This window comes from Mustela erminea, chromosome 7, assembly GCF_009829155.1.
Source record: "Mustela erminea isolate mMusErm1 chromosome 7, mMusErm1.Pri, whole genome shotgun sequence".
Lineage (NCBI taxonomy): Eukaryota > Metazoa > Chordata > Mammalia > Carnivora > Mustelidae > Mustela > Mustela erminea.
This window is the reverse complement of record NC_045620.1, coordinates 91,464,909-91,476,124: the sequence shown is the minus strand read 5'-3', so window position 1 is coordinate 91,476,124 and position 11,216 is coordinate 91,464,909. Positions and strand designations below refer to the sequence as shown.

General features: G+C 42.4%; 1 protein-coding gene across 1 annotated transcript; it reads right to left on the bottom strand.

Moving 5' to 3' along the window:
• Positions 1–1,291: 1,291 nt before the first annotated feature.
• C7H2orf78 (chromosome 7 C2orf78 homolog) lies at positions 1,292–9,811 on the bottom strand. Its single transcript, XM_032352475.1, has 3 exons — positions 8,401–9,811; positions 4,186–4,947; positions 1,292–3,284 (listed from the first exon to the last, which is right to left on the bottom strand). The coding sequence occupies exons 1-3, from the start codon at positions 8,498–8,500 to the stop codon at positions 1,366–1,368; spliced, it is 2,781 nt and encodes a 926-aa protein (XP_032208366.1). The 5' UTR covers positions 8,501–9,811; the 3' UTR covers positions 1,292–1,365.
• Between the last annotated feature and the right edge of the window lie 1,405 nt (positions 9,812–11,216).

Below are 11,216 nucleotides of genomic sequence, written 5' to 3'. Positions count from 1 at the left end.
GGGGCATTCGCAGGCCTGGTGCACAGGTGTTTAGGAGATGGTGATTTTTATCCCAGGCCCAGTTCTGGAGGGCCCTCCTGCTGTTGCAGGTCACTTGGCTAGGCTCCTGTTACCAGCTGCCCCCAGATTAGATGTGAGCCCTTGCCATCCATCTGGTAGATTCCCCTATGATTCCTACTCCCCTTACCCAACCATAGCCCTAAATGGATAAGGCAACCCAAACCTTCTGGAGGGATGTCCTGAGTCTCTTGTTTTCAAAAATCCCTATCTGGTGGACATGGGAGGTAGGACCAATCTCCATGAAAAGCTTTACATGTTTCCTAGTAAAGCAAGACTCCTCTGTCATCTTCAAGTCTACTCAAAATGTCTTCTTTTAAGCCTCACCTCAGACCCTGATTCTGCCATTTCCCCCACTCCTGCTTTTTATGAACCCATAAAATCTCTCTCCCCCGTTGGCCTTCCTAGGCCTAGATCAAGTTCCTTCTAATTTTCTTCTTCCATTTTTCTCTGTTCTCCCATCCAACTTCCCATTCTTTCTCATGCAGCCTTTGATCCCCACCCACACCAAAAAAAGACCACAGTTAACAGCATCTCAGAACTCAAAAGGCTTCTTTATTTCTAATCTACTAATTTCATTTATGATGTTTTATTGTCTTAAAATATATGCAAATAAATAGAGAAACTTATACCTATCTATCTATATAGGCATGAACAGCAGGTACCCAGAGTGGTACAAACAATCTTAGCATCTCTTATACCTATCTATCTATATATGTATGAACAGCGGGTACCCAGAGTGGTACAAACAACCTTAGCATCTCTTATACCTATCTATCTATATAGGCATGAACAGCGGGTACCCAGAGTGGTACAATCTTAGCATCTCTTATACCTATCTATCTATATATGTATGAACAGCGGGTATCCAGAGTGGTACAACCTTAGCATCTCTTATACCTATCTATCTATATAGGCATGAACAGCGGGTACCCAGAGTGGTACAAACAATCTTAGCATCTCTTATACCTATCTATCTATATAGGAATGAACAGCGGGTACCCAGAGTGGTACAAACAACCTTAGCATCTCTTATACCTATCTATCTATATAGGCATGAACAGCGGGTACCCAGAGTGGTACAATCAATCTTAGCATCTCTTATACCTATCTATCTATATATGTATGAACAGCGGGTACCCAGAGTGGTACAAACAATCTTAGCATCTCTTATACCTATCTATCTATATATGTATGAACAGCGGGTACCCAGAGTGATACAAACAATCTTAGCATCTCTTATATCTATCTATCTATATAGGCATGAACAGCGGGTACCCAGAGTGGTACAAACAATCTTAACATCTCTTATATTGCATAGCCATAGTATCGAGAAATATCCATCTCCTTTTCCCTCTCGATGAAATATTGCACCTTCCCCACAGAGGTGTATTTGGCAGCATTCTCACGCTCTTGCTGAGCCTGCCTCTTCATGGCCTCCCTCTCTGGCCTCTGCTCTTTTGTGATGGGCTTTGACATGACTGGCTCAGGAACATTGGGTTTCCTCCACGGAATTGGTTGAAAGCTGAAGTCTTGGAGTAGATATTGGCTTTGAGCTTTGGGTGGCGACTTGGGCTTGGTCACAGCAATGGCGACAGGCTCCCGCTGGAGAGAAGTGCATGATGATGTTTTGTAGGGTGCAGGCCTCGAGGCAGCAGACTGCGGGACACTAGGCCGGGTCGGGTTGGTCAAGCCTGGGCGGGTGGGATTGGTTGAAATTGGCCGAGCTGGTCTGGCAGGACCTGTCAAGGAGGCAGGAGTTGGCCGGGATGAATTGACTGCAACAGGCCGAGCTGAGCTAGTAGAACCAGGCCGGGCAGGGTAAGGCATGGCAGACCGATGTGACGCCAGAGACTGTGGCCTCCGAGGAACAGGTCGAGCTTGAGGCTTCTCATAGGTTGGAAAAGGCAAAGGCACCAACTTGACCTTCCCAGGAGGTGGAAGCTCATACTGGGATGGAGATGGACACTCATTGTCAGCACCTCTGTCTAGTTTCTGGACTTTGACTTGTTTTTTCTCAGGACCTTTGCCCTCACGTGGTGTATCAAGCCATGGTTTGATAGCTGGGGGTCGCTGGGCATTTTTTGAGTTGCCGGAGCTTACCAGGGCCCGGGAGGAAGGCAGCCCGGTTTTCTTATCACTCTTCTTCCCCAGAGCATGAAAAACCTGCACAGACTCCAACATGTGCATGCCTAGGCAACTTCGAGGCTTCTTAAAGCTCTCTTGGATAAGCTCGGGTTGATTTTTCTTCCGCTTCCCCTTGGGAATGGTTGGCTTCTCTTCTGCCTTGACTTTGTTTCCAGACTGCTTACTCTCTTCTGCTTTCTTGGGATTGTTTTCTCTGGTCCTTTTGGTCTTTTCCTGCCCATGGCTCTTTGTTTTGCTGGTCCTGCTGGATGCTGCTTTCTGAGACTTGCTGTTGGAATGCTTGGCCCTGTTCACAGGAGCCCTGTCACCGTCTGCAACATTGCAAATAATCACTTCTTCCCCTAACAGGCACTCTGGGTTCTTCGCCTGGATTTTGGTCTTGGGAGCATCGTTGATCGGCTCAGTGGCTTTGTGTTTGTTCTTCCTGACGTGATCAGAGGGAGCCTTTATGACACTTGGCTTCTCTTGCACCTGTTTCAACTTGTTGACTCTGGTATCTTTGGCTTTCATCACCTTGGGACCTTTGGCTTCATCAAGGTCTTTCAAGGAATTAAAGAGCTGGGGAAGATGAATGTCCTCCACCAGTGTAGCAATGTCTGCAAAACCACTGCTAGATTCGATCCCATTTTCAAGGGTCACTTGGTCTTTAAGACCCAGGGCATTTTTTCCCAGATCGGTGTTTTCAGAAACAGGCTTCTCCTCCTGGCCCAGGGGATCGATGCAGGCCAGGAGCTGGTGAATATCAGGAATTTCTAAAGGAAGTAGGGGAGGATCTTGGTTTTCTATTGGGATCTGATAGACATCCAGAGGCTTTGAAAGCTTGGTTTTAATATCATCCAAATTCTTATTCTCTGTTTGTTCCTGGCTTGGAGCTGGAGGCAATGCCAGGACATTATTGGAACTCTGGACTGGAGCTATCATTGAGATTTCTCCAAGCTCAAGTGGTGGGTTACTTTCAAGGATCTGGATATTTCTGCTACTGCGGGACTTGGAGAATTCTGGAGTTTGTGGCAGACAATATGTCTGACTTGGAGGTTGTAATCCCAGGGAAGCCTCCATCCCCAGGGAAGTCTCCATCACTACAAAGGAATCAAGGAAAAAGTCATTCCCTGGTAAGTGAGATGCTCCCCCCCTAGACACTAACACAGGAATTATGCACCTTCCAGCAATGGGCAGGGCAGTTCTACCAGCCTTTCTTAAGGATCAAGGACAGCAGGGTGTGCTAGGAGATACAGGAGGCGAATTCTAGTTCTTACAGGTGATCATTTGGTGTCATTGGTTCTTGGTTTTCTTTGTATTTTATAGGGTTGTTATAAGTCAAATACGTAAAGTGGTTTTTATATTATGAAATTTTCAACAAAGCCTAGCCTTCTCATATAGAGTCACTTCAAGTTTCTCCCCTTTCCCTAGAGAATAAGAATGCTTCACACTGTGAACTGGGAGAGGGAATGGAGCTCTTCCTGATAAAATACACAAGCAAGGGTAAATTCTTAGCCTGCTTGCTCTGGACAGGATCTCGGAAGGTGAGGTCTCAAATCCTGGTGTGAATTGAGGAAGTGAGGAAAAGTTGGCTAAGGAAAAAAAAAAAAAAGAAAGAAAGAAAGAAAAAAACTGGCTCCATCCTAACAAGAGTTCCAAGACACTTTCCAAAGGCACTGAAGCAATAGCTCAAGGAAGGGAACTCATTACCGTGGGACAGTATGGGGAGGCTGATTGGCTAGGGCAGTGACATGTGTGGCAGCCCTCACTATGCTCTTGGGATTCCTGCACCTGCGGCTTAGCTGGCCATCACAGTGTGCCACTCCATGCAGGCTTCTGAAACAGAGCCCGAAGGTGGAAAGCACCAAGTGAGGGTCGTGGTTATTTCTGTCTCAGGACTTAAGTTCTGCCAATCTGTGGACTCGCTAGCTCTCAGCTGCAGGTTTCACCCTTTTTTTGAACGCTGACCTTGTTTCTCTCCCTCTCGCTGCCTCTACTCACCTTGTAAACTTGTTTCTGTGATGGGCTGAGCAGACACAGAGTAGTAAATTCCAGAGGTGGAAGCTGGTGTTATGACGTTTGCGGGCTGAACCTCCTTGAGGACCATTACCATTTCTGGCTGAGGGACAGAGGCCCTACTCCCCGCATAGGACACTGAGCCATAGGACTGCAAGCAGGGGCCAAATTCTCCAGAAAGTAGAGGTCCCAGTGTGCCTTGATTATAGTAATATACCTGCCTGCCTTCCTGGTAGGGAAGTGCTAGGCCATGTCCTTGATTTGGCATCTGAGATGGTGTTCCCTGAACAAGGCTGGCAGAAAGCGATGGGTACAGAGAGACCATGCTACTGGCCTCTGAAGTTTTATCATACGAAGCTGCCAGAGACATGGAAGACACAGCTGCGTCCTGGTCAATGACAGTGACAGTTAAGTCTCTGAGTGAAGAGGACTTCTTTTCGGTACTTCCTGTGACATCCCACTCGAAAACCCCCGGATAGGAAGCAGCTGCCGTGGAAAGCTGGCTCTGGCCAGTAACCCCAGACAACACAGTTGTGCTGGAATGTTGGTAAAGGTAGGCACTCCCCATGAGTGGCTGGAAGGAGGCACCAGAAACTGATGGCAGCAGCCATGCCGAACTGACTGCCGGAGCAGAGACCCGGGAGAAGTTGCAGACGTTTCCTGTCAGGGAAGCTGCATTGGTTACCACGGGGAGGGAGAGCTGCAGAGAGTTTGGAGGTCCCAGTAAAGATCGATTTGGGAAATTTTCTGTAGGGAACAAGAAGGTGATGAAAAATCAGGGGGATGGATCAATTCTATGCTTGAGGAACAGCATTATCTTAAAGTTTTTGCTACCAGGAAGCCTCTGATACCAACCCTTGCTGAGATATCAAAAGGCAAACCGTGGAGGATGGTGGTTCTGTTCTCTTGTCTAGTCACGGCCCGGGCTCCCAGCCAGGGCCCCCGCATGCAGCAGACCCAGGCAGTGTGCTTCACGCATAGTTCTGCAGGCAAAAAGCAGCCTTCTCCCTGCCCTAGCTTTGCGGGGGCCTGCCCCCACAGCCACTCGCATCCCACTTCCCAGAATGAAGCCTTTCAGCACTCCCGACGGCTTGGAGAGCCTCTGGTCTCCTGTTCTCATTCTCTGAGGGACAAAGCTGAGGCTCAGAGAGGTCACTTCGACTTGTTTGAGGTCTCCCCCGACTTTAGGTCTCATTACCAGGTTACAGAGCCTAAGGATGCTGACTTCTTGCCAGGATTCTGCCCCGAGCCCCATACTGCCAGAAACCAGGAGAAATGAACGCATATAGACCTTTTCTCCCCACATTAGAGAACAGTACAGCTATGACCATTGTAACTTCAGTGTCTCATTGGGCTTGTGCACTTCTCATGCTGTTACCCAGAGTTCACGTACAGCTCAGTCCAGCTGGTAAATATAAAGCATCCCTCTTGGTGTGCCTGGTGGGCTCAGTCAGAAGGGTATGACTCTTGATCTCAGGGTTGTGAGTTTGATCCCCATGGTGGTTATAGAGACTACTTGAAAATAAAATCTTTTTTTAAAAGGAAGAAGGGTCATTTTTACCCTTTAAAACCTGGTTTTTGATTCTACCTCAAAATGACTACCTGAGAGTACGTTTCTCAGGAAGTGCTTTTTGAAAGAAAAAAGTTATTTAAACTCTCTCTGAGCTTCAAATTACTCATCAATAAAGTGGTTATAATAATAATAACAATAATAATGGAAATAATTCTTGCATGAATGTGAATGAAAGTGGTACATTACACTTTTTATATTTCTGTGAAGGAAGATATAATCTGTTCTGGAAAGACAGAAAAATCATGAAAAACATGTATTACAGAACTAAGAATATATAGATATTACCGAAAACTGGGCGATGTAGTGAGCATAATAAGTTCACTAATAAATGAAGTTCTGTATCATGCATGCAATATAGTGGCAGTGAATATTGCTACCCTGTTTTGCCAGAACACAACCCACAACAGAAAGTGATTTTGAATGAGTTCCTAGCCAGTGCATACAGAGAAGATAGACCAGTAAAAATTGCCTTACAAGCAGCAAATGCCATGAATGTGAATGTAAATGTAGCCACAATTTTTACAAATATTTCAATAAAATCTGGTACAGAGCAGAGAGGGAAATAATAACTGTAAAGGAATTCCATTATTGTGTTCATTCACATTTTTTTCTGAATATTACCCAGCAAGTAACAGGTACTAGGTCTAGTAGAAATACATATTTCAACTGTATTCTACCTCTGAAACTAATAATATACTCTCTGTTAATTAAATGAATTTAAGTTAAAAAATTAAATAAAATCAGAAGAAAACAATAAAAAGAGAAATATATATTTCAATATAATCATATAACAAAAAAGAAGTACCCCTGGAGCTAATAATACATTATATGTCAATAAAAATTAAAAAGAAACACTTAAAAAGCATCATTAGGTTTTTATACTCATCCAAAAATATATTTTAATCATCTTCAACATCTAGGAAAATGTCACCCTCAAAGCCTAAACGAGCCATCATCACTAAACTCAAATTTAAAAAATTTTAATGTAGGAAAACCAGAGAACTCTACAAAACTGTTTTAGATAAATGTGGAAATAGAGATGTGGGGCTTGACTTTCTTTTTCTTTTCTTGTTAGATTGCTCACTAAGATCTAAAAACAGATGTGTGCCCTCTGTGTTGGGAAGAAAATAACTGTAGAGATGAAAAGCAGCCTTATGATTCAATCTAGGAGATGCCAATTTTTCAACAAACTTAGTCTGATTTTTAATAGGCAAAACATCTACAAAGCTTAAAAATCAAAATGAAATAAAACCAAAAATTCTGTTTCTTCCAGCCCCCTTAGATAGCCACTTTTATTAGTTGCTTGTTGATAGGAAGCATCCTTTCTAAATTATATTTCTAAAATGCTTTACATTTTAAACTGTTAAGTGCCATCTGTGTTCAGGGAGGAATGAACAAAACCCAGACTACTGAGTATGACTTTTTCGTAAGCTACTTTTCCTAGTAATGCCCTATTCTGGCCATCCTTTCTTGCCTAGTCTATTAGTGGAAGTGCTTGCTAAAGTCAGTTTAGTTTGGCTCTGCTCAAAGCAGATTTCAGTTTATGCTTTCTGCTTTAATTTAAAATCTTTGGTTCTCTCCAACATTCCATCCTAAACTACCTCTTTTTTTCCTTAAGAGCTCCTCTGTGCTCTTCCCTTTCATTCTTTTTTTTTAAGATTTATTTTTTTATTCTGGAGAGAGAGGGAGAGAGAGAAAGAAGCAGACTTCCCACTGAATGTGCAGGGAGCCAGATGCAGGGCTCCATCTCGGGAGATCATGGCCGAGGCCAAGGCAGATGCTCAACTGCTCAACTGCTCAACTGAATGAGCCACCCAGGTGCCCTGCTTCCCCTTCATTCTCATATTTTCTCCTCCCCCTTGGTTCCTGTTGGCCTGGGCCGAGGGAAACAATCCTGAACTTCCTTACCTTCGAAGACGTGCCTCCCTAGAGCCCACTCTTCTCCCTCCTCTTTCCCTGTTTTCCCTTTTTGCCCACGCTAGGTAGAAAACTCATGTGACTCTAACTTTCTGGACAGCACTAAATTTAAAATACGACAGTTGAAGTATTAGTGGAGGGAACATTTCAGATGAGACTTCTTGGTAAACCGTTAGGTTCCTACATAACCTAGGTTTCCTCTCTATCTGTTGAAACACTCTCAAGAAGTCTCTGATTTCATTTTCTCCATGGGTGCCCACGACTCTAACTTTCTGAACAGCACTAAATTTAAAATACGACAGTTGAAGTATTAGTGGAGGGAACATTTCAAATGAGACTTCTTGGTAAACAGTTAGGTTCCTACATAACCTAGGTTTCCTCTCTATCTGTTGAAACACTCTCAAGAAGTCTCTGATTTCATTTTCTCCATGGGTGCCCTTTAAGACTCACAATTAGAAAAGAAAGGGACCAGAGAGAACAACCAATCTAACATCCTAACATAACAGATGAGAAAAAAACATTTTGTGATTCAATGACTCGTCCAAAGTCACACAGCTAGTAAATGCCAAAGTCAAAACTGAAATGAGTTCTCCAGATTTTTAGTTCAGTACTTTCTTTCCCCCATTATTCCATGTTACTTTGAACCTACAACTAAATTTAGAGACAAAAAAAAAATCCAATGAAAAACTTTAAAAAGTTTCTTTCCTTACCAGACATGTTCAGAAAAGAAGAAGAAACATCCACTGAAGAAACAAGGGATGAGGAGCTGATCCTGGAGGATGTCGGAGCAGCTGAAGCCAAAGAGCGCATGTGTCCAGTATGAAGGCGACTGGTTACTGGTCACTGGTTACTGGTCACTGGTCACTGGTCACTTGCGATGATCCAAATTTATTTACAGACAACTCCATGGAAACCCCCAGATTCTACCAGGTGGTGGTAGGTTTGGTGGGAGAATGATGTCACAAAGTAGGCAGTTTAAAGGTCTGAGGGAGCCAATGGGGAGGTCTGATTCCCAGTAGTAAGACGGGATTGGGTAGAAGGGGTTGTAGGAGAGCTAAGACAACACCTAAGTGGTACCTAACCCGTAAGACAGGTGTGATAGCCCCACTTTCCCCAGGCTCTTATGTTCAGGAAATCATCTCAACGTTTCTTAGAGATGTTCATTAATATAACCAGAAAATAGTTATTTATATTCTATGTATCATATTTTATTTTGTGTGTTCTACATTTATAATTATCCAGTTAATTAACATCTTTAGAGACAAAGGAAAGGCACATCTAGGTTGAACAATTACAGGTGTTCTCAAATAATATTAATTGATCTGATTAGTGAACTTACTGCAGCTTTTAAGAAGCAAAGAAGGGATTAAAAAGCTCTTTTGGTAACTTGATTAAAGAATAGGCTGAAGTTTGTTGAATGCACCTTGTAGGGAATGATGTGGTGCAGGCTCTTCTCTTTCAGTTTCTTCTCCTTGGATTCTGGCTTTCTTGGACCAGGCTGGCCTGGGCCAGATTGGACTTAGATCTCTCTTCTCTCCTTCATCATAGGCATTGTTTCTGGGACAAGCCTTGACCTTGCATTATTACACTTGTGGATGTTACTTCCGGTCAACTTCCAGCAGCAAGGGTCTTCTTTTCGGTGCCTGACACTTCCCAAAATGAATTCTGCCAGTTAGAAGCAAACAGCAGAGAGCTGAAGGATACAGCTGATTGCAGACCTTTCCTTTTCCAGCATTTGGTTGCAATTCTTTTGCCCATAATTTGTTACCTCTGGCCCTTGGGGCCACACGGGCATGCTGCCATACTGTTCTTTTATAGGTAAGAGGCATTGGTGGCATTCGGGATACTTTTCCTTTTTCCTTCTCACTTAAGTGTATCCAGTGTGGCAGTTACTGTAGCCTCCGCCCCCCCTTGCAAACAGCCACTGTAGAATCTTGGGCCTCTAGGATTCTCTGCCTGCCATCTTTGGGTGCAAGATCAGGCAAAATGAAGAGGAGAATAGTTAGAGAAAGAAGAGGACATTCAATGAGAATAGGGAACATGCAGAGTGAAAAAGTACAGGAAGAAAGAGATTTGTGTGGATTTTTTGCTTCTGTGAGAAATAAACTGACAGTGGGGTGCCTGGGTGGCTCAGTTGGTTAAGCATCTGCCTTCGGGTCAGGTCATGATGCTGGGGTCCTGGGATGGAGTCCTGTGTCCCTGTATCAGATTCCTTGCTCAGCCGGGAGCCTGCTTCTCCCTCTGTCTGCCACTCCCCCTGCTTGTGCACTCCCTCTCTCTCTGACAAATAAATGCCAAAAAAAAAAAAAAAAAGTCAGTTGACACATTTTGGCCTCATTTTGTATTAACAAAACATACAATTATATACACATTCATATGCATATAAATGTAAATATATATATTAGTATAACATTGATATAACAATGATAATAATTCATATATAACATTGGTTATAACTTATATAATAATATATTTTAGTATTTAATATCTTATAGTCATTATTTATTCATGCAGCTAGATAGCACAGCAACTGCCATGAACTCCATATACTAAAGAAGTAATCTTAAATATATTTTTTTCACTTTTTTGTTATATTACCTCATTTGTATCATTGGTATGTTTGTATAATGTAGGGTTTTTTTTTTAAAGACTTTGTTTATTTATTTGTCAGAGAGCACAAGCAGGGGGAGCAGCAGGCATAGGGAGAAGCCAGCTCCCTACCTAGGTCTGGATTTTCTTCTATCAGCTATAACTGAGTTTGTTGTGTCTTTTAGCACATTGGAAGTGTAGAACTGATATACCTTTTGTAGTTTCTGACAGATTTAAGTCACTTTTCATATATTATCATATCCATAGATATATATACCACTCTGTTTTTGGCTACTCCATGCCTATTGAATATTTTTTTCATAATTCAAAAAAATATTTTGATTGAGCACCAAAGTTGAATGTACCTAATTGTAAGTTGGCAAATGTGCTGTTCTATCTTAAATCTTTTCTTTTTCCAAATTGCAATTTGATAAGATTGACCTGTTTTACATTATGTGTAAGTGTTCAGAATTATAAATGCTTATAGATATAAACTTGATTAGAATATGATTGTCCCAGAATTGTTAAAGCTAGTGATCTTTTTACCCATTCATTTAGTCATTTATTCAATAACTCTGATCTTTCTGACCCTCAGTTTGTCCAGATCTCAAATGGTTGTGAAGACTAGCAGTGTATATATAATACTCTCAGAAATTAGAAACTAAAAAATACAAACAACAAAAAAACCCAGCCTGCAATTTAGTACTCTATTCTGCCTTCAGACCTACTGTAGGACATGTTGTTTGCTGTTCCACATATAGCAGAAATTAAGTTTTTCTAGCAGGTACAGATCCCTATGCCTGATACTGTGTTGAAATCTTAGACTTGAGCTTCTACTCTTATTTGTTTTTTTGTTTTTTCTAAAACCTAAATACCTACTGTCCACCTCTAATGTGAAACTCTAAGGTGCATGATAACAATCCAATAATAGTTTCAC